Below are 23322 nucleotides of genomic sequence, written 5' to 3' on the forward strand. Positions count from 1 at the left end.
CCACAAAGTCTGTTGTTACGGTAACTCCCATAACATCAAATACAGCATTTTGACTAGGGATGGGCAGACCAGTTCAGGCAAAGTACCATCTAGTCAAACCTCTGGTGCTTCTAAAGCCTTTCAGCTGGTTCCTCTCAATTGAAGTCTAGGCCTCACAAAACTGGCTGGGATTTCTAATGGAAGATAAGCAATGTATTCTGTAGGCTCCTTTTCCTGTTTCCAGAGAAGGATTTCTGTTCATCACAAGCATTTGGGTACCAGATACTAAAAAGTCAATTCTGTTTCCATTAATAAATCATACTAGGCACTAATGACAAATTTCTAAACTGGTATAAGAAAGAGGAGTAAGGGAAGACCTCTGTTATTGTTTTCCCTTTTGGCTTATTTCTATAATGCGAAACACCAAAATCAAAAGGGTTTTATATGCCTTTTATTTAGGTATTTCAAATTGTTATATAATGTCCCATTCCCCCAATGTAAGCTTAGGGTTGGATCCAGAAAAAAATTTCTGCCACTTTCTGAGTTAAAATATTTTTCCTTTGTTGCCAGGCGTGTGTCACACTGGGTTTACCTATAGTAGAAAAGAAGCACTCTACATACATACAGCATCGTCTTTTTGATTCTCCTCAGGATTGTAAGGTCTTGGTGTAAGAGGGTTCATGTGGCAAATGATTGTGTCTATCAGCCCCTGTGGAAAGGCTTGTTTATCTCATTTTAGAACCTGAAAACTAATAGCTTTCCACTGCTGTTCCCACTTTTTTTGTTGCATGGTTAATATTGAAATTTTAAATCAGAAGCTAGTTTCATCAAGATTGGATGTGTATGTCTGCGTGGTGGAGTTGGAGGCCTAAGCTGGATAGATAGCCTACAAGTAATGTACAGTAGGGGGAAAGTGTGGGAGTTGGGTGAGAAGTGATGTAAGGTTGGGAATTTAAATTTGAATTTTTAAACAAGACAGTGACCTCATAGGAAGACATGGCCTTCTCTGTCACCATGAAGTGACATCACAATATGTTATCATTTAACCTTTTAGTTGGAAGTGACGTCACAGAACATGATATCACAAAGTGAGATCCTTGCTGAGCTCCATGCTACCCAAACTCTACCATCCCTAGGCACTTCCCCCAAAAGTCTCAAGGTATCCTGGACTGCTGGAACCATGCTTTGCACATTCACTTCTTTATGCCAGCATTCACCTCATATTGACTAAAACAGGAGCCACAGAAAGGAATTAAATATCCTTCTAAGTTAATAAAAGGTATATATACCTGAAGATTGTTGTCCTGAGAGTTTGTGGCACTGATTTAGCTGCTGTAATACACTTGCATTTTCAAGCCGCTAAAGTTGTATGTGTAAAATGATGTCAAATCACAGCCAACAAAAGGTTTTTCAACACAGGAGACCTAACAGTGGTGGTTTTCCATTGCCTTCATCTCCACAGCAGCTGGTATTCCTTGGTAGTCTCCCTTCCAAATACTGACCAAGATCAAACCCAACTTAGCTTCTGAGGTTTGACAAGATCAAGCTATCTGAGCCATCCAGGTCAGAATCCACTGAAGTTGCCAACTACTTATTTTGTTCCCAAATGGGGAAAGCCTGCCTCCCAACATTGCTCCCACAATGCATTCCATTTGTAATGAAGCAAAGTTTATCTATGAAAATATGTGCATGAACTCAAAAAAACAAACTGCAGAATGAGGGGTATGGTTTTCCATAACAGCAACCAGAATAAAATACCCCCCCCCACACACACACACACACTGCTGCACATGGGGGAATCCCTACAACACACAGGCCTTTCTGTCCAAAGGGAATCCCTATCCAAGCAAATTCTTGTTTTGACAAAGCTGTCCCATGCTCTGAAGTGAAAGGAGAAGCTGGCTTGTGCAGAGGTATGTTGAAGAAGCATGTGTAGACTTCTTATTTGACTTCTATTTTGAAAAGTAGATGCTGAAAAGGAGCAGTATAATCAAAATTATGTATACAGCTGTGATCTCAAATCTCGAGAACTCCTCCATATTACACAGCTAAGCAAGCTGGTGTACAGGTGCCTCCCAGTCTGTGGTGCCCTGGATGATTGGCCAGTTAGGGAATGCAGTGCTGTGGAAAGCGCCCTCACAACTGTAGCAGCATTGCTAGAAAAATAAAGGCAACTTTGCCACTGTTCCCCCTCTGTCCAACGGAGCAGGTGGCCTCCTTCTCCGTCGGGCATAGGGGTTTTTGCGCCCCCCACGTGACCTGGCAGGGGTGCGCCCGGGGCAGATGTCCCCGGATGTTCCCAATGGCTCTACGCTGCTGGCTAATAGAATAATGTAGGCACTAGTGTGGAAATATACATGAAATAATTTGATAATTCAATAATATGTTCTCCAGAATTTGGTGGATTTTACTGTTTTGACCATGAACAAGAAAAGGCTTAACCAAAATAATATCTCATCCACAAGGTATGGTTAGAATAATCTGTCTTACCTGTTATGGTTGCTTTGTTGATGGATGGTTGGTTACACATGGGTGACCGTCTGAAAAAAGAAAATGTAAGTCATTAGCATGGATCTCTTTATTACTGCATTCTTAGTAACTGATCTCACTGGGGAAAATATTCTTAATTTGATGGGTAAATGGGACAATTACTGTGCAAACAAAAGTTGTACCCTTCTAAATCCATGAAGACAGTGGGCTAAGAAGGGTGTAAGCCTGTGCCATAGACTCAGAGTCAGGCAGACAGGAGTCCTCTGAGGAGCACTGGCAGGATGGCCCCATTGTGCTGGAGTCCCAGTCAACTGGGCCTCACAGGATGCAGACAGAGCTGGCCCAAACCAAGAGTTGGAAGCCAGAGTGTTTGCAGAAGCACTTCCAGCCACTGAGGGGCAACCTAGCAGTCCACCCAGCTCACCCAAGTCTGTAAGGAAGTTGAGAATTCACACCTGGCAGGAACTGCACTCTAAAAGGCACAGCGCTCGCTTGGAAGCCCTACAGCATAGCAGAAAATGCTTTGAGTCAGCTCAGGATCAAGCTGAGTCACAGCACAGGCATATAAGAGACTATGTTAGGAAGTGGAAGTTGCAGGAGCATGGTTATTGAAAGCCTGACAGCTTTCTGCCATACCCACTTGCAGACTGATTCCTTGGTTCCTTGGACCAGATTGCCTTTCTTGGACCCTTGACTGCCTCTTACCAGACCTGCTTGGATTCTGTTTCTCTGGACTTGGTGTAAGACTGCTCTCCCCCTCTCTTGCATCTGTACCTGCTATCAGCTGGAGCCTGACTATCTGTGAGCCTGGCAGGCCAGGACACTCTGCTTAGGATGGCACTGTTAAGGAGAATGCCTTGGTAAAACTACAAGAGCATCTACCTACAGTAGAATAATAGGAAAGATGTATCGAAATAAGTGGATGTATCATTGGCATAGCTACAACGGGAACATTCGGGGACAAACGCCCTGGGTGGCCCCCGTTGAGTCACATGGGGGAGAGGAAAATTGCCCTCCACACATCTGGCCAGGCCAGGCCTGGGCATGACATGCGCATGCTGCCCGGGCAGGCCTCGGCCCATCAGTTAGCCTGGTGGACTGTGGGTGTGCTCTCCGGCTGCATGAGGGGCAGGCTAAGCCAGAGGGGGCAGTGCAGTGTTCACTGCTGCGGCACAGGACAGGACCTGCACACTGTGCTTCCCCCTCTGGTTCGGCTGTCCCTCAGGCAGCAGCTGGAGAGCACGCCCACGGCCCACCAGACCAACCGACGGGCCGAGGCCTGCCCAGATGACACCTGACTGCTCTGCCTCCTCATTAACCAGCCATATCAAACCCAGGGGCTGCGGGCTGGCTGGCTAATAACGAGGCAGAGCAGCCAAGAACTGTCCGGTCAGGACTCAGCCTGTTGGCCAGCTCAGCTGCTGCCCAAGGGGCGGGCTGAGCCAGAGGGGGTGGTGCAATGTCCACAGGCACAGCATGGGACCTGGAGGCACTGCACACTCCCATTCCCTTCCTCCTTCCCCCCTTGCCCTCCCCGCCAGGCCTGGCAGAGGCCACTGCGTGCGCCCCTACCCGGCCCCTCTCTGCCTCCAGCTAAGTCAGTGAAGCACAGGGGGCGGTGTGCCGGGGCCCATGGAGGGCCCTGGAAAACTTGGAGTCTGTCCTAGGCTCCATTTTTCCTAGCTATGCCCCTGGGGTGTATTGACTATGGTGATTGCTCAAGAAGTTGGAAACACAGGTTCACTTTCCTAAATAGCCAGAAAGCTATTGAGCAGCCTCAGACAAGTCACACGCAGTAAGATATCAGTCATATGTTCAGTCATCTCTGTGAATGTGGCAGCCTTTCTCAGAAGCTGCAAGTGTAGAAATTGTTACCTGCTCAGCATTTGCAGAATCTGGTTCATAGTAACCTATCCCTGTTATACTGTCTATCTGCACACACAATCACATGGAGGGATTATGCAGTGTGAAGGGACATTGACTCAGAAGGTTCGGAAGGCGAAAAGCACAATACTCACTTGCTAGGTGCTCGATCTTGTAGGTTGGTTAATGCAGCAAAATTATTCCGTACAGTACGTAAGCTGGCCAGCACCTGTAGGGGACGAAGGTGAAGTTTCATTCTTGGTATCTTCAGGCATACTCACAGTCTCTCCCCACTGGACGGAAAGCAAAAGCCTTTCCCTCTTGGGAAAGCTAATAAACTTTCCAAGATTGTTTTGTTTGATGCCGTTGATGGTCGTTCCACAATGAAGCTTTTGTAACACAAGGCAATAGTTTTGTCGCTTTCTCTCTTACTAAAGAAACCATTATTTGTTTAAAAGCAGCCTTGTTCAAAGAGGAGGAAGATTTCCCACAGAACTCTCTTTGTCTGTCCAAAAACAGTGAGTTTGGAAAAGAATGGGCCATTGCCACCCAGTGCCATTTGAATTAGAATTGTTACAGCAGCGAAACATCTACATAGTAAGAACCTTTCATGTTTGATAGCCAATCAACACAAAGCCATCTGCGAATAAATCCATGTGGTCCTATTTTCTATGTATTTATTTAGACTATTTGTGCTCCGTCTTTCCACTTAAAGAGAGCCTAGGGGGCTTACAAAAACCTCATTAAAATGTAATGACCTTTTTAAAAAGCCCGATAAAAACAAAGGGATATTTTTTAAAAAAATAATACAAATAGTAAAAGCTTAAAAGCAGTAGATTAATTTTTAAAATTAAAATCAAATTTAAAAGCAGCAGAAAGTAAATAGAACCACTATCTTATTTAGTAACCATGTATTCTTAGCATAACACGAACATATCTATGCGTAAACCATATGAAGTAAATATGCTGAAATAGTCCTGTGGTTCAAATTCTAAGCAGCTACACCCTTCTATGGCCTCGGAACAACATCCAACAGGGCTATGCATGGACACCCCAACCAGACTAAATTGGCAAGGTCAACTTTGACTTGCATGGCGAGGGTCTTAGTCTCCACTAGAGAAATGATATACCATCACGCTACAAAAACAGTTTAAGATACAGCATGGCACTCTGAGGTTCCAAGGGTGGGGGGAAACTCTGAGGTTCAAAGGTGGGGAGTTAAAAAGTTAAAAATGTATGGGTGATGGAGCTCCTTGGAGCCAAGTCAATGAATGCCAGCTGCTATTTCACAGCATCTATAAGCAGCAGAGGTTAACAGTGGAGACCATTCTGCTTTAGAATAAATAGACATTTTACTTGAAATATACACAAAATAATAGAAATAGCAGCAACACCCCTCTGGAACGTGTAGTTTGGCACCAGCTGAAAATGCAGACTGATACTTTCATATGGCTGCACAGCCCGTTGCGCCTACCTGAGCAAATGGTGTCACAATCAAGTCATCTCCATGTCTGAAAAATAAAACAAACAAAAACCTTGATTAGATGCGATGAATGGCTTTACCCACTGCTGATGCAATGGCAACAGCAACGACAAATCCAAAAGCACAAAATTCATTCTCAAATGTTAGCTCTCTAAATGGTTTTCACTAATTGTGCTAGTTAGTTTCTTTCTCACCCAGTATTCATTCCTATTCTGCTAGATGGAAGCTAAGATATACAATAGCATTAGTCTAGTCGCCTGTGGATGGGTCAGGGCGCAGTGGTTCCAATCCACTTACTTGGAGTGGCACACAGCTGTTCATAAAGTAAATGAGCAAAAGATTTAGTCTTGGAGTCATGCTCCCTCCACTTTCAAATTCAGGGGAATCCTGTAGCATTAGAATTAGCCAGGTATGCCCCAGAAGAAGGCAGTACCTACAATTATTGTTTTTTATTAGACAGCCCAGCCCACTTAAACATTGGAAATTGGGTCCATTCAACATTATTAATGGATAATCATTTGTAAGAACTAGACAAGCTAGTAATTTTAGATGTCGAGGAAGTGTTTCAGAAGCTAATAAAAAACTCGATAAAACTTTTCAACTGACTCAGCTGTCCACAGTGTTGCCGAATGTGTGCTGTTGCTGGAGCGACCGAACCCACATCACTCTTTGACGTCAGAGCAAAAAGTCAGGTAGATGTGCCTTAATGACTGAGGGGAAAGGACGAGAAGGTCACTGTCGCTACCACAAGGAAAGAAACCGCTGTCAGTTGAGCCCAGAGTATTTCTCACTCCCACAGAAATAAAAGTTCAAACCGTGCAAAAGTTAACACACGAACACCCAGATGATGTGTGGTATTTTGCACAAAGATACCAGGAACTACTGAAAAATCTGAGGAAGGAACGGATTGACGAGATGGTGTAACTCAGAAAGTCAGTAAGGTTTAATTGAGATTTGCACAAGAAGTGAAAGCAAACAGACAGCACAACCTTTCTAACATATGCTCACAAAATCTGTCCATCCATAATTGAAAACAAAATATGCCCTGGGTGAACTCCAAGTCAAGTTCAAGGTTGTGGTCCTGTGCTAAGTTGATCCCTTTGAAGAAACTGAGTTTAAGTACACCAAAGTGGCTATAGGACTGCAGCCAGTATCTCCACCTTAGAGGTATGAAACCCTGAGAGATAAACACAGTTTGAATTACCGGTTGTCTTGATTTGGAATGAACAGCATGATTCTACAATACTTACTTAGATTCTGCAATACTTACAGAGTCAGATAACTCTGAAGTTAACATGAAGTTTGCAACTACGGCAGTTTCAAGGTGAGGAGCTACAAAATGAAATCTTAAAAGAAAGAACTGGGTGTCATCTACCATGAGGCTGGAATTGCCTCCAGGTTCAGTTATTTCTGCTGCCTGAATCCCAAGACATGCAGCAAAAGAGTGGGAGTGGCTAAAGGCAACAAACTCTGGTTATATTACAAGCTCAAGGCAGACATTTTATATCGCTTGTTCCGTTTTAATGAGTTCCTGTTCACTTTTGTTTTGTTCTTTCTCACAGCAAATGTGTTGATCTTCTCTCTGTTTTACAGACTGGGTCTTGACAGACATGGCCAAGGGAAGTTATACTGTAAATACACATCGTACAAATAAAACTCTCTTGTTGTCCACACTGACTGTTTTTTAAGTATGTGCTGAGGTAAGAAAATGAGTTTATCAAGATTCAGCTACAAGCTGAGCTAAAGGCAATGTTGGAGTTGCAAAAAAATGTGCAGGTCTAGGTGACAGGCTTTTGCCCGCTCATTTGTTTCCATTTGACCTTGTGTCTGAGAAGCTTTGACAAAGTGGCTTTCGAAGTGATTGAACAGAATGAATAAGCAATGAGCCAGCCTGGTGTAGTGGTTAAGAGTGGTAGATTCTAATCTGGAGAGCTGGGTTTGATTCCCCACTCCTCCACATGACCGGTAGACTCCCCGCTCCTTCATATGAAGCCTGACCTTGGGTGACCTTGGGCTAATCACAGTCCTGTCAGAACTCTCTCAGCCCCACCTACCTCACAAGATGTCTATTGAGGTAGAAGAAGGCAAGGAGTTTATAAGAAGAAGAAGAAGAGTTTGGATTTATATCCCCCCTTTCTCTCCTGCAGGAGACTCAAAGGGGCTTACAATCTCCTTCCCTTCCCCCCTCACAACAAACACCCTGTGAGGTAGGTGGGACTGAGAGAGCTCCGAGAAGCTGTGACTAGCCCAAGGTCACCCAGCTGGCGTGTGTGGGAGTGTACAGGCTAATCTGAATTCCCCAGATAAGCTTCCACAGCTCAGGTGGCAGAGCTGAGAATCAAACCCAGTCCCTCCAGATTAGATACACGAGCTCTTAACCTCCTACACCGCCCTGAGACTCCTTAAGGTTGAGAAAAGCGGGTTATAAATCCTAACTCCTCTTCTTCAATCACCAAACACTAGAATACTGTTGGGTATGACAGAAGTGGTTCCCAAACATGCTTTGGGGGCCACTGCCTCCTTGGTTCTATATCTATAACCTCATCCCCAGTGCCCCTGCTTTACCTTATAACAAGCATTTCTTAGAATAGTGGTTCGTACAATCCACTAAGGAACCCACAAAACTCAAATGATAACAATGTATTGAACATTTACTCAAAATCCAGTTAAAACTTTTAAATTTATTCAACAAAACTTCCAGTACCCCCCTGCTACCCCCTTGCCTCTTAGTTCCCTCCCCCTAGGAAATCCCATCACTCTTCCCACCCAGGCAATGATACCGTCTACTCTGCGAACCAATGCTCCATCAGAACATAACCTAGGGTGCCAACAGCCTGGAATAAAATGTCCCTTTTCTATATCAAATAGGCAGCTGAAGCTTTTCCTGGCATAGGGGCAAATAACATCCCACTAAACGGCCGTTAAATACAAAGAGCGTTTTTCTTCCAAGCAGCTGGCACTGTAGTTAACACATGCAATGAGAGTAAGAAATGGGCAGCCAACACCCAATACCTAATAATCCACTAACAACTGTATATAGAATAGCAAGGTCTATAATCTCCTTATCAATACATATTCATACAGTTATACATTCAAAGCATCATACATCAGTGAAAATGTGCATATCAATAAATAAAGTTGTCTCTTTATACTCTCTACAAGGTTGTTGTGTCATTCTTTCCTAATTTACACAGTTCCATAGGCTTAATTGTGTGTATGTATATATAGAATGTATAACTGTACGAACATGTATTGATTGATAAGGAGATTATAGACCTTGCTATTCTATATACCCGTGGTGACGAACCTTTGGCACTCGAGATGTTATGGACTACAATTCCCATCAGCCCACTGACAGAGGCTGATGGAAATTAAAGTCCATAACATCTGGAGTGCCAAAGGTTCACCACCACTGCTATATACAGTTGTTAGTGGATTATTGGGTGTTTGGCTGCCCATTTCTTACTCTCATTGCATGAGTTAAACTGTATATTTGCCACTGTAGTTAACACTACAGAATCCAACATTGCTATCATTATACTGTAGTTATCACTACAGAATAAGAAGGCAGAAAGAGTAGGTGAAATGGGTTAGATTAAACACACCCACACACTTTTCTACTCAGACCCACCAAAATAAAATCAAAACCTTTAAACTGAGCACACACACTGATGGGCGAACCACCCTCCCTCCCTGTGCATTAAGCAAATATACAAAATGTTGTCAAGATGTGATCTAACATTATAAATCCACTGTAAATCTTGTTGGCAGCAGTGAAGGAGTCCAACATTTTACGATTGGTTATTACGACCTGACAGATCAGTCCAGAGCATTTAATAGAGATCTGAACTGATTCTTGGGTTTAAAAGCACCTCAGAAAGTGTTCAGGGCTACTGTAACGGAGTGTGGGATTGCCCCCTAACAACCCTAACAAATGGTGTGGCAAAATGGGAACCCACAAAAGGGAATATATAACTCTATAGCCGAGTGAGCTCTTCTAGCTGCCAATCATTTTCCAAAAAGGCTATTAAAGCCCTAAACAGTTTAGGATTTGAGTAGATGAAGGATTGTCTCCTTCCATACATTCCTACTCATGGCTGTTGATCATCCGCTGGCATTGTGCTTTGCATACTAGGGAGACTATGTATTGGGATCATGAGAAACACTTTCTCCGAGACTGTACCCGGATTAGGGATGGCTCCCCTATGACATCATTGCCCTTTGTTTCCATCTCTTCTCACCCTCAAGATATTTCCTTAAATGCTTTGAGCATTTTTAAATGGAAAAGTAAACTAGAAAGTCGTTAAAATAAAATAATTTAAGCTAGCTACTGTTGGTGCATCAGAGCTGCTGCACTGTAGCTCAAACTCAAACAAACCTTAATGAAGGAAGATATGTAGATCGTTAGCAGACGATGCTGGTACCCACAACATCTATCTAGGCCATCACCTAGAGTCTCAGGGTAGAGTTTAAAAGCAAAATCTTTGACCAAATCTTGAGACAAAGATCCTAGAGCAACATTGCCCCTTTGGATTCTGGTTTGATCTGGGGAACTCATGGGCACACTGGCTCTTCTCCCAGGGGCAAAAAACAACAACAGATACTGCAATATGGTGAGTGAGGCTGGCCAAGATTGGTGGTACATTCTGCCAACATGGTAGAATATGGGCACTCCCATTCTATGCCTATGCCAGCTTCCTCACATATCTTTTGTTTTTGAAACCTTCCTCACATTTCTTTTTACAATGGAACAAGAACCACACATAAAATGCTTGTCAGGGATTCCCTCTCCCTCGGTCTTATTCCCTTCTATTGCTGGTCTATGAGCATAATAAAAATATAATATAATATTGTATTGCATTGCATTGTATGTCTCCTTCTATGTGAGCAAACTTAGGCAGGGGGGGAGTGTCAAAGACCTTACAATTTAGTGGGAAAGTACTGTCTATTTACAACAAATAAATATCCTTGTTCCCTTCTATTGCAGGCCTATGAGCATAATTAAAATATAATATTGCATTGCATTGCATTACATTACATTACATTGCAATGTATGTCTCCTATGTGAGCAAACTGGGGCCGGGGGGGGGGGGGGGGTGTCAAAGACCTTACATTTTTAGTGAGAAAGTACTATCTATTTACAACAAATAAACAACAAATGTTCCCTTCTATTGCTGGTCTATGAGCATAATTAAAATATAATATTGTACAGTGGAACCTCGGTTTTCGTTGATAATTGGTCCAAAAGGAATCGACGAAAACCGAAATTGATGAAAACTGAGGCACCATTTCCTATAGGAATCAATGTAAATCCAATTAATCCATTTGAGGCACTCCAAAAAGTGCCTCCAACGGATTAATTGGCTTCCTCAAACCCCAGCCAGCCAGGAGGCAGAGGGAGCTCCTTATTTGGACAGTGACTCCCCCTGATCTCACTGCCCAAATAAGGAGCTCACTCTGCCTCTCCACTAGGCTTCCTAAAACCCCAGCTGGTTCGGTTTTTCATGGACTTTTTGTCTGTTTTGGTTTTCGTGGACTTTTTCTGGGCAATTTTTTTCTAGGTTTAAGGACGAAAACCGAGGAAATCGATGAAAACTGAGACAAATTTTGTCCAGAAAAAGTCAACGAAAACCGAAACCGACGAAAGCCAAAGTCAACGATAACTGAGGTACCACTGTATTGCATTGTATGTCTCCTTCAAAGTGAGCAAACTTGGGCAGGGGAGTGTCAAAGACCTTATATTTTAGTGGGAAAGTACTATCTATTTATAACAAATAAACATCCTACATATTTCTTTTTCAAGCATGCACAGATGAAGCTTTCAGAATGGTGAACAATATAATATCACACATTTGTAACCAGGCAGCAGCAAAAAAGCCTGCCAAATATACATTCCTAAACACAGAGAAGACCTTTAATGCTTGAGCTGAAGATCTCATTCTCCACCCCCAACCTCACTGAATCCTTGTTAACAGGAACGCAAGGGAACTGTACTACTGTATCTATGAGTGCCTTCCTTTCTCATAATTACAGACCTGGAAACAGACATACCAAATTATGTACCCTTTGATGCCAAGATTTAAAATGGGCTAGGACAGGTTTATTTGCTATCATTTAGTTGATTGATAGGCTTTTAAGCCCCATGTCAACTGATTGTGAGTCTCTGGGAGTCTTGTAATAGATGAACAGCTTAATGCTGCTAACTCTAATATCAATATATCTAATTCTCAAAATGGGGCCATCTGCAGATACTTAAATCCACCAATTGGGGCCACTTAGAAAGAAGAGATGTTTTTACAAGTTTACAGAAAACTGTGTACTTTCAAAGAGGATGGAAAGTTAAATTCCTCAGAAAATAGTGAAACATTGTCTGGAAGATTTTGGAGGAGGGGATGCATCCCTTGAGCCAGATAAGTGGAGGTGGGTGTAGGCAAGCAGGGGAGTGGGGAGGCAGGGGATACCCAGTATCATTGTTGCTCTCAGAGTAGGGCTGTGGGGTACAAATAGTGACCAGAGTGGCAGGACACCAGAGTACTGGGATGGAAGGGATCAGAACAGGGGGAATGGCAAGGGGGCAGGTAAGAGGGCTGGGAAAGATGGTACTAATGAAAGCAAGCAGATGGGAAGAGCAGAATGCCCTGCTACTGCATCAGTCAATTTGGCACAGGAAGCAGCACTACAAGTAGGCAAGTAGCTAGCTGGCCAGCCAGCAGCTGGGCAAGGCACCTAGAGGGTGAGGCAGTTGACAGAGCCCAAGGGGAGGAAGGAGGGAGAAGAAGAAGCAACAGAAACACTGGATGGGAAGACAAAAGGGAAGAAAAGCACCCAGGGATCAGGACAATAAAGCTTTTCCTAACCCTGAGTTGCCACAATGCGACTAGCTTGCCTTGAATCAACCAGGCCCACTGGTACAACTTTGTCAACACAGTCAACTTTGACAACGCAAAGTTCCCATGTAGATTTAAGTTCTGTCTCAAGTCTTGAAAGAGTTCCTCTTCAAATCATCTGTGGAGAAGGTTTGTCAGTTGCGGAATGTTGATTACAGAATGCAAGAGTTATACCCTTCTCAGGAGAAAATTTTGGATACGGAATCAAATACTTACATATCACTGGCAATGGAGGAGTTCCGAGACATGGACTTTGGAGAGAGGTCATAATCGCTGTCTGACCGGTAGAGAAAGGATTCTCTACGTTGACTGTGAACGAAGTTAGCCTGGAGAATCAGCCCTGAGCCCGGGCTTGTCATGGGATCCAAGGGACTCCGCCCCGATGAGGTGCCATTGTCCACGTCAAAACTGTAAGAAAGGAAACAAGTTTAATGCTTCACACCCAACAGATTTTGGAGAAGCAAATGGAAGTATTACAGAACTAATCTGACGACTTAAGATATGTTTATGCCGGGAAAAACGATAGCTGGTAATCAAATTAATGATAAGTGTCATTTAACAAATCTTAGAAAAGCTGATGTCATTGCACAGACAAGACACAATGGAGGAGTTGGTGGAAGATGCGCCATGAGAACCATTTCCTTCCACACATTCTTAAATGGAAAAGACAGCTTTTATAAGCTCATTTTTATGTCACATAAATGATGTATATAACGTGCTTGTGATGTTTATCTACAATCATACTGCTTATAGACAAAGGTGCTCAAAACAGCTTGGAAAAAAGGCCCATTTTTCACTATGCATTGGTGACAAGTTAAACTAGTGTTTGGATTATGGATCTTTAGAACTCTGTTGCCTAAGCACATATATATTTCCACACAGAAAATCAGTATATCAGAAAGAAAGCTCGATTGACTCCTTGTTCTATTCTCCCTGTGCTTAAAATTATTTTAGAAGTATTGAGAACTCCTCATCAGCAATTTAAAGTGATGCAGACAAAGGTCGCCCTCTGCTGTTTGTGAGAACTAGAGCCCAACTAGATAAGACATTGGATATATGTAATCAGATCACCTATCTACCCAGACTTAGATGAATCTGGACTGAAGTGCTGGATGAAGGTAGGTTAACCCTTTCCCCCCTATTTAAATCATGCATGCACAAACACTGAGAAATGATACTTGATTTCATGATGAAACATACACTTCCACATATATTGTCTATTTGACCTGTAAAGTTTGCAGTTCAGATATAGAAGATTATGCCCTTCAATAAATGCATGGAACTCCAGTATACGTAAGTTTTCCCTGTAGAAATGTGAATTTGTTCACTAACTAGTAAAGAGCATTTTGTTAAAAACACTTTGTTCATTGTCATCATTGTTATAACAAAAACCAAATAAGGAAATTTCAATTACATTAATTAATATTTGGTATTTTGGTGCTCGGCAGTTTGGTTGATAGAGTTCAAAACTCAGGGGGAGGGGAGACGAATCAGGAGAGAAACTCGACAGGAGACACTTTTAACCAGCAGAGTAAAATACTTCTTGAACAATAGGAGATCTTACCCCATTTCCTTTCCTAGTGTTTCTAACCGCTCACTGTTGGCTTGGCAGGGCTTTCTTGATTGTTTATAAGCAGCATCCCACCCAAGGCCAAGTCCTGGAAGTATCTCTTTGCCAGAGATAGTTCTATTCTCTTTGAAGCTGATCATTCATACTCTTTTGTAGCTGATCCTTAATATTCTTTCTGGTAGTCTCCCATTCAGATCCTAACCAGGGCTGACCCTGATTAGCTTTTGATGCTTTACAAATTGCACAGCATGGCATGGCTCACTTGTGTGCAACAAAGTGTGATAGTATTACTATTTTTCCAAGTGTACGAGATATTGCTATTCAACAGTTGTAAAGTTTTCCCCTCTTCCCATTAATGCTAATTTTACCCTGTTAATTTTGTATTCTCCCTATGTGTACATTAATAGCATGCGTGCTACTGTGATGATTTGCAGTGGACATAAACACTCAATACTTGCACGCTGCTTCTGTTGAGAGAACCCATGTCAATAATCAGTTTGACTGACTCAGTGTAACTCAGTCATTGCAACGCACAGCATGGAAAGTGATTTCCACTACTATTGTTACGATGTCTGTTTTCTACCAGGTATTCACATTGATTTGGTCCAATCGAGACTAAATTTTTTATCTGCAGAATGGAAATTTTCTCCTCCTCCTCCTCCCTTTCCTACTGCAGCTGACTGATCTCCATGAGATCACCTGAACATCTGGCAGCACATCCACATGTTCAGCTGGTTTATGCTTATGTTAGCTTGCTATGGTTTCTTCAACCACTTGATGGCGCAATTGCAAAACCCATGACCAGGGAGCACTGACATGGTAGCACATGCGGCTGCAGAAAAAGGAGAAAGAAACATTTAGAATCCCAAGCACTTGAATAAAACTCACATCCAGTGTCACTTATGGTTTGGGTCAAAGAGACTTACAACAGCATTCTTCGCTCTTTCATTTTATCCTGTGAATTAGGATAGAATGTAAAAGTGTGACTGGCCAAGACCACCCAGACAGCTGCCATGGAAAGGGCGGGGGGCAGCTCTGAGAGTCCGGCACGCTAACTGGTACACCACATCAGCTCCCAAAGCCAGAGTCATTTAAAAAAACACACATAAAAATAGAACTTGGAATTGCAGGAGAATGATGAACGTTATAATTTCATCACATGGTAGTGACGGATACAACTTTTCGTATACAGACTCCTGATTGCTTTGGCTTACGGTGAGACAATCAATATGATTCACACAAGACCGGCCTTTTGCCATGGCATCATAAAGGCACAAACAGCTGCATTTATATCCTGTGCCAAGTGCCAAATCCAAGTGTGGTGGGGCCACAGGCCATACCAGCTTTCTACAGTACTGATGCAACTAGGAACATATGTGGACTTGGAACAAGAAACAAAATGTTCACATAATTAGAAACTTCCATTAAAACAGTGCTTATGAAATATATTGAGATGGCAGTGAAGGTCTGTAGCTCAGGGGAGAGACAAGCAGGCAGACAGACCGCAGAACCTTGAATGCAGGGAAAGGGGGTGCACATTTGGCCAACTGTACCCCTCTCCCCTAGCAGCAACCTTTCACAGGGGTCACCTAAGACTCTCTGCATCAGTGTTCTCAATCTGTAAAATGGATAAATGTTAGGGTTGGGGGTCACCACAACATGAGGAACTGTATTAAAGGGTCGTAGCATTAGGAAGGTTGAGAACCACTGATGTACATCTATGTATGTGAGCTTCAGAGGAGAAAAGCGTGAGAGGAGAATGTTGTACAGGTGGAGGTGGCGATTCCCAAATGGTTTATTCCTGCCCTCCCCAAATTCTCAAGAGTCTATTTTATATCAAGAAATACATAGGCAGGACATAGGCTGATAAAAGTCATAGCACCTGACCACCCACTGTTTGTAGGAGTCACCACCTTCTTGAGGACTCCCCACGTAGTTAGAAAAAAAGTGATTTTGTTAAACAAAAACGGCTTGCCTATGAAATCACTGCTTGCAGTGGTACCCCAGGGTCGAACACGACTGAAGGGAAAACTTTACCTTTTATTTCAGTACAACTGTTTGGCCACTAGATGGAGGTCCAAAACTAAAAACAGGGAACTGGCATTTCAGCATTTTTATTTAATATTGATTCAGAGCCTAGACTCATATTTACGTCATACAGCTATTTCATAAGGAAAATGATGGCTTGTATAATACGCGCACAAAACAGTGAAAGGGGTGAGCTTCCAGGAAGAAAGATGTTGAGAACTGACCAGAGATTATTTATCATTTCTACAGAAGTTTTCTGTCTCCTGGAGGACGCCGTGAAAATTTTGATCTCATTTGAAGAGATGAAGGTATTAAAGTATTCATAATGTAGAAGACAGCTGTTACTTACATGCGATAGCACAAACTACTGAGTATAAATTAAACGACCAGGTATATTTTCAAAAGGCATCACTGGCAGATAACTTGGCATGTGAAACTGTTAAGTTTATAATTTTTTTAAAGGATTTTTTAAATATATGGAATGAGGATGAAAGCTGAGTTCAGCTCTTTTTGATAAAGCACCTGTAGCAAGTCTTTCTTTTCCAACACAGAGCCTTCCAAGATTTAAGTTCATTTTATTTATTTATTTATTTTTATTTATTTATTAAACTTTTATACCGCCCCATCCTCTAGGGGCTCTGGGCGGTGTTTGAACTATAAACCTTCAGCTCAGTTTCCACCTGTACTTCAGGTAGAGAGTGTTTAGGCTTTAGGTTTGCTGTTGCAAGGTATATTTTGTGGTGCACAAGGAGATTACTGAGATTGCTGAGGCTGAATGATTATATAAACAATGAAGATCTATTTATTTAAAGGTTGGTTTCAAAGGAACAAACTAGCAGCACAGGGCTGCAGGTAGACAAAGTAGAAACCTGGCAGAGGCACAAAAATGTAAACTGGTTATGGCTTCTAAGAGTAGTTAAACTTTTCTACAATATTTTCAGGCACAAACTTTTACTTGACTACCTATTAGGTTAGATCCTCTCTTACAAACAGGAGTCCACCCGCACCAGCCTGACCTTTCCCCAGAGTCAGACTGAGGGCACTTTCACACATGCCGACTAATGCATTTTCAATCCACTTTCAATGCACTTTGCAGATGGATTTTACTGTGTGAAATAGCAAAATCCACTTGCAAACAATTGTGAAAATGCATTGAAAGTCTTGCATGCAGAGGTGTAGCTAGGGAAAATGGAGCCCAGTGCAAAATCTGAGTTTTGCTGCCCCCCCATGTTTGTTTGTGTTTTTTGTGTTTTGTGTGTTTTTTCAGTTTTAAGCTGGAGGGGGCACAGTTTTTAGGCTAGCAGCATAAAAATATCAGGGTATCTTTAGGAGACTATCCTGATGATACCAGCCAGGTTTGGTGAAGTTTGGTTCAGGGGGTCCAAAGTTACGGACTCTCAAAGGTGTAGCCCCCATCTCTTATTATCTCCCATTGGAAACAATGGGGGATGGGGCACCCCCTTTGGGAAACCATAACTTTGGACCCCCTGAACCAAACCTCACCTAACTTGGGTGGCATCATCAGGATAGTCCCCTAAAGATACCCTGAAAATGTGATGCTGCTAGCCTAAAAACCGTGCCCCCTGCAGGCCAAAAACTGAAAAACACAAAAAATACAAAAAACCCTGAAATTTTTGCTGCCACTCCCAAGGCGCGCACCCGGTGCAACGTGCACCCCCTCGTTCCCCTTGTAGCTACGCCTCTGTCTGCATGTGTGAAAGTGTCCTGAATGGTACAACAGGCCTAACAATTGAGTACAGAGACAGAGCTAAACCGCTTGACTACTACCAGAGCTACTCTCTACGCTCTTCTTTCTGAGCCAGACCTGAGCTGTCCTGTCTCCCTGAGGCAGAACGCAACTCCCTCCAACATCTCATCCCCCTTCTCAAAGGTGACTGGATGCTGGAGCAACACTCCTTGTGGGCTCATCAGAATGGCTGCTTTTTCCTTCAGGTCAGGACAGCCTCCTGTCCATCATACTACTCTAATCAATCAGGGCTTCACAAACAAGTTTGCCCTGTCATGACAGCTACCAGCACGTATGTGTGTGGTGCGCATGTGTTGTGCCTGTGAGAGAGACAAAGAGAGAAAGAGAGAGAGAGACTGTGATTCATATAATCATGTTATCTATAAGGTTCCATAAAATGGAAATGCTGGGAATCACCAATTCAAAATTTACAATGGAAACAAAGGAAAATATTTAATAGCAGCTGGCATAACCCTACAGTTCCTCTTTATAGCAACAGGAACAACATAAAATACATTGTCTGCCTACACAGCACCTACCAACTTGTGACTGTAAGAAGCCTGTTCTTGATTAAGATATGATGACTTGGATACGACTACACATAAATGGAAGAAGTTCATGAAATAGCAGCCTCCAACCCCCACCCAAAATCTGATCCTGAAAGTTGTAATACTCTCAGAGAGGGATATAGGCCTGGGGTTGCAAGTTATGAGGATATTAACTTGTCCCCTCAACGTCTTGCTCAACCTCTTCCAGGAATGGAGCAAGCTCTCAGGCAAGGGAAGAATGCCCTCTGAGATTCCGCCTCTGATCTCCATCCCCCACTCCTTGCATGTTGCAACCTTCTCTATACATGAAGCTCTCCCAACCCACAAGAACAGCTTTTCAAGTAATGTTGGAAGCTGCTCTGGGAAAGGGGGAGAGAACAGTGACATGAACTTGCTCTGTTCACAGTTTGTTTGTTTGTTTGTTTGTTTATTAAATTTTTATACCGCCCCCCCCCCGAGGGGCTCAGTTCAATTGTGATCACATATAAGAGAGGACTGCAAGTAGCTCACCCACCCATCACTTGACATAGGAGGGCACCAGAGACATAATGCCTGAAAAGGGCTCATGGAATAAAAGACAGCCAGAATGGACGATTCTGTGACCAACCTCACAAAGTTTACAGATAACTGCTTTGGCATCTTTTCTTCTGTTTTGTGTATATGATTCAGTCAGCCTTTAACTAGCAAGCATTTTATTTTTAAAAGTTTTAAAGTAAATTTGTATTTGTATGGTACTGACTTGTGGGTTCAAGAATATCCCAAACTTAAGAACAACTGAAAGCACTTTAAAAAAAACCAGATTAAAAGCACTGTGGTACAGAGGGTTAACCTGCAGTACTGCAGTTGAGCCTCTGTTCCAAACCTGAGTTTGATGCCAATGGAAGTTGATTTCAGGGAGCCAGTTAAAGACTCAGCCTTCCAACCTTCCGAGGCCAGTAAAATGAGTATCCAGCTTGCTGAGGGTAAAGTGTAGATGTCTGGGAGAGGCAATGGCAAACCACCCCATAAACATGGTCTGCCTAGTAAATGGTGTGATGTGACATCACCCCCATGGATCAGTAATGACCCAGTGCTTGTTCAGGGGACCAGATTTACCTTAAATCATCATTAAACCATTTAATTTAATTGTATTATGTTTTCCAAATGAACTTGATTTTCTATCCATGCAGAAGATCTTTCGTACGATCCTATTGAAAGCTCAGTGGCAACCATTCAGTTAAAATATTTTTTAATTCAAAACTTGTTTCCATAACATTTATTTTTAAACCTTTTCATTAAAGGGCTACACAGTTTGCCTGTGCAGCTTATGCCATATTGTTAATAACGCTGTCAGCTACAAGGCATCAAATGCCAAAAACACAGATAAATTATGAACAAAAGAAAAGACTCCTTGCCAAAGCAAACCAACTATGGGCATCCAATAACTTAATTTGCTGAGCTACATTTTAATAGCAAAGATCTCATTATTTCAAGAGCTGGTCCCCAATGAATCGAAGAAGATCAGATAAAACAGCTCAGCTCAACTGTCTTTGGTTTGTATCTTGCCAAAATAAATGGCAAACAAATGGCCATTGAGCACTCCAGATGCAGAATTATGATTTCATGTTCCCTTAAAAAAATCCCTGAAGGGATTTTGGCACAACACTTTCGAAAGCTATCTTTTAATGTAAGCCATACTTTTGTAAGATGAAGAAGACAGTACAGTTAACAGAAGTGAATCTGACCAAGATTTAACAATACATCTGCAAAAGCAAAAAAAAAACACCTGTTAAAAATGAAATTTTGAGAATGATTCATTCTGAAACAGTTCATTTCATTAATGAATGTTCAGTAACACAGGCTGAGCAATCTGTATTTGCTGTTCACTTTCTGGACCAGCAAAATGGACAGCAGTAAAAAATAATGGCACCCGGATAACAAAACTATTCTCGTGATCACCGAGTGCTCTTCTGACCCAGAGATAAGTGTAATGGTACCTGTTTCTGAATGCAGTCAAGGACTTCATGTACCTTCCACATGAGATGTGCCAACATAAAGTGAAACAGGTTCTGTCCAAATCAAATAATTTTGCAGCATTTGCTTACAAATTTACTGGACCTTCAGTTGACTGGAGACAAATATTTCCATCCCCACAATATCAGTTCTGGAATTTAATACTACACTATATTTAGACTTGCACCAGTCATTATTAAAAGCTAGAAGGCTAGCAAGGTCTTGTCAGACCTCAGAAGCTAAACAGGGTCAGCCCTGGTTAGTATCTGAATGGGGGACCACCAAGGAAGTCCAAGGTCATGATGCAGAGGCAGGCAATGGCAAACCGCCGCTGAATGTCTCTTGCCTTGAAAACCCTGTGGGGTCACCATAAATCAGCTGTTACTCGACAGCAAAATTTAATTTAATTTAAAAATCAGAAGAACAAGTATTCGTGAAGCAGAATCAGCACAGCTTATGCAAAGAGCCTTCTCAGAATTCTTCCAGAATGTCCATAAACATGCAGACCAGCATCTAAAGACAGTATAACTACTTCTTAGAGTTCCCAACAACAGAGTAAATTACTGGAGATTTGGGAACCGAGTCTGGAGAGGGACCTCAGCAGTGTCCCACAATGTCTCACTCCTTTACCACCACAGTGAGAGATGCTATAAACTCTATTTACCATTTTGTGGCAACATCTGATTAGTGACTCAGATGTCCTATGTTTTGTCAAAAAACGCCAGGTCCTTTTCTACCTCCATTACTTCCAACTGACCTGAAGAGCACCATGAATTACAATCTTCCCTAATGGTATGACCTCACAATTTGTTCTACGGAAGTAATTTCTCTTGCAGTAATGCGTGAAATCATATATAGGGTACCAAAGGAGATTATTCTTGACAGAGCTAGTTGTCTGCCCAAACCACTCAAGCAGCAACTTGAGAATGAATCTGACACAAGACGAGGGCTTGGTTCACACTGGCAGAAGCTCAGGAGGTAATGGCTGTCACTCACACCTGTTGTTAATCTCCCAGACCCATGATTCTGCTAGCTGGGTCTGAGCTAGTCCCTACAGAGAGCCAGTGTGATGTAGTGGTTAAGAGTAGTGAACTCTAATCTGGAGAACTGGGTTTGATTCCCCACTCCTCTACATAAGCGGCAGACTCTTATCTGGTGAACTGGATGTGTTTCCCTGCTCTTACACATGAAGCCCACTGGGTGACCTTGGGCTAGCCACAGTTCTCTCGGAACTCTCTCAGCCCCATCTCTTGACAAGGTATCTGCTGTAAGGAGAGGAAGAGAAAGGAGTCTGTAGGAAGCCTTGAGTCTCCTTTGCAGGAGAGAAAGACAGGATACAAATCCAAACTTTCCTGCTTCTTCTACAGCATTTCAGCACCCTGCTGGATAAATTGGGATGGTTTATAGATCCTTTCTTAATTATGTAGATTGATTAGGGTTATGAATCTATTAGTTATTATTTTTAAAAATTACATTGCAACTGCCATAATTAATGCTAACATTTTTTGAGAAAAAGATCAGTGCCATTGTAAGATACAGACAAAATAAACTATCATACAAATAAGTGGGTTTTTAAAAAAAAAAACACCTTGAATTTGTTCAGAGTGTCTTATATACCTCTAGTTTCATTTTACATTGCTCATGTTCAGACAAAAATCAATGAATGGGACTTTTCAAAGTAGTTTTAATGGAACAAGGTGAGAAGATGAAAAGGTTGCAGTGGCACAACAAATTTCTGCTATATGATAAGAAAGAATGAATGTAGAGACTGCTCTGTTTTCATGTAGCTGCTCAAGTGGCAAAAATGGTCAGGACACTTGCAGCCACGTAGATTTTTTTTTCCTGGGAGAGTTAATTAAGATTCCTCCAGGCAGCCCTTCAAACTGAAAAGGATTACTCATTTCTACTCCATTTTCCTAAATCTGTTACATTCACTGAATATAGATCAACAAATTAGATCAGGACTTTAAAAAAAACTTAAAATGCAATGCTCCAATATGACGTCTGTACATGTAAGGGGGGGGGGTAACAGCACTGAATGTTCCTGTGCCAGATTCACTTTGGTTTGATCAAGAGCAAAGATAAAGAACATTGTGTTTAAAACATAAGTAGACTTTCTTCTGACCGAGAACTGCCCTCAAATATATACAAACAACCCAATAGTTAAGCTAGTTAAGTCCAGCAGAACTTCTGGCTTTGGTCACCAAAGGTTTTTTTATATGAGAGTTGCCTTGACAAAATATCATTGTAATTAAACATTGAATATAAGTAAATTAAGAGTTATTTGTGACAACTGGAGACAAATGAGAAAATAAGCTTTGAAGATCTTGCGGAAACAGAAGAACCCCAAAGCATTCCAAAGGAAAAAGGGTCTTTCTGGACACGTGGTAGAACTCCATGTGAGTCTGTGAATGCCTTAAAGGGAAGGCAAAGAAGAAACATCTGTCCTGCAACAAGAGATGCTGTGAATTTTCCAGCAGACATCTTTGATAATCAAACATTACATTCAACTGTGACAATCAGCCATGAGCTGATCACCTGGTCTGTTCATTTTGGAACCAAACAACCTGAATACCTGTCAGACAGGTTTGCATCCCCCCCCCCCCGCCCCGGACTGCACATGTGAGAAAATGTTGCCAACCCAAACAGATTAGAAGCCATTAATGCTGTTAAGGACTACTCTGATGGATACTGAATAACATGGTTTTAAAAAATGACATGATATTTAGCTCACT

At 42.2% G+C, this 23322-nt stretch overlaps 1 protein-coding gene across 7 annotated transcripts in view; it reads right to left on the bottom strand.

Annotated features, from left to right (window-relative positions):
* PDE4D (phosphodiesterase 4D) overlaps window positions 1–23322 on the bottom strand; it is a 565399-nt gene that overhangs the window by 127535 nt on the left and 414542 nt on the right. For all 7 annotated transcript variants that reach the window (XM_048504158.1, XM_048504156.1, XM_048504160.1 and 4 more), the window contains exons 2-5: window positions 12919–13110; window positions 5807–5843; window positions 4488–4561; window positions 2470–2519 (exon numbers count right to left, since the gene is read on the bottom strand). In XM_048504158.1, the coding sequence (XP_048360115.1) occupies window positions 2470–2519; window positions 4488–4561; window positions 5807–5843; window positions 12919–13110 (353 nt within the window). The remainder of the gene's footprint in view (window positions 1–2469; window positions 2520–4487; window positions 4562–5806; window positions 5844–12918; window positions 13111–23322) is intronic.

Source organism: Sphaerodactylus townsendi, linkage group LG07, assembly GCF_021028975.2.
Source record: "Sphaerodactylus townsendi isolate TG3544 linkage group LG07, MPM_Stown_v2.3, whole genome shotgun sequence".
Classification (NCBI taxonomy): Eukaryota; Metazoa; Chordata; class Lepidosauria; order Squamata; family Sphaerodactylidae; genus Sphaerodactylus; species Sphaerodactylus townsendi.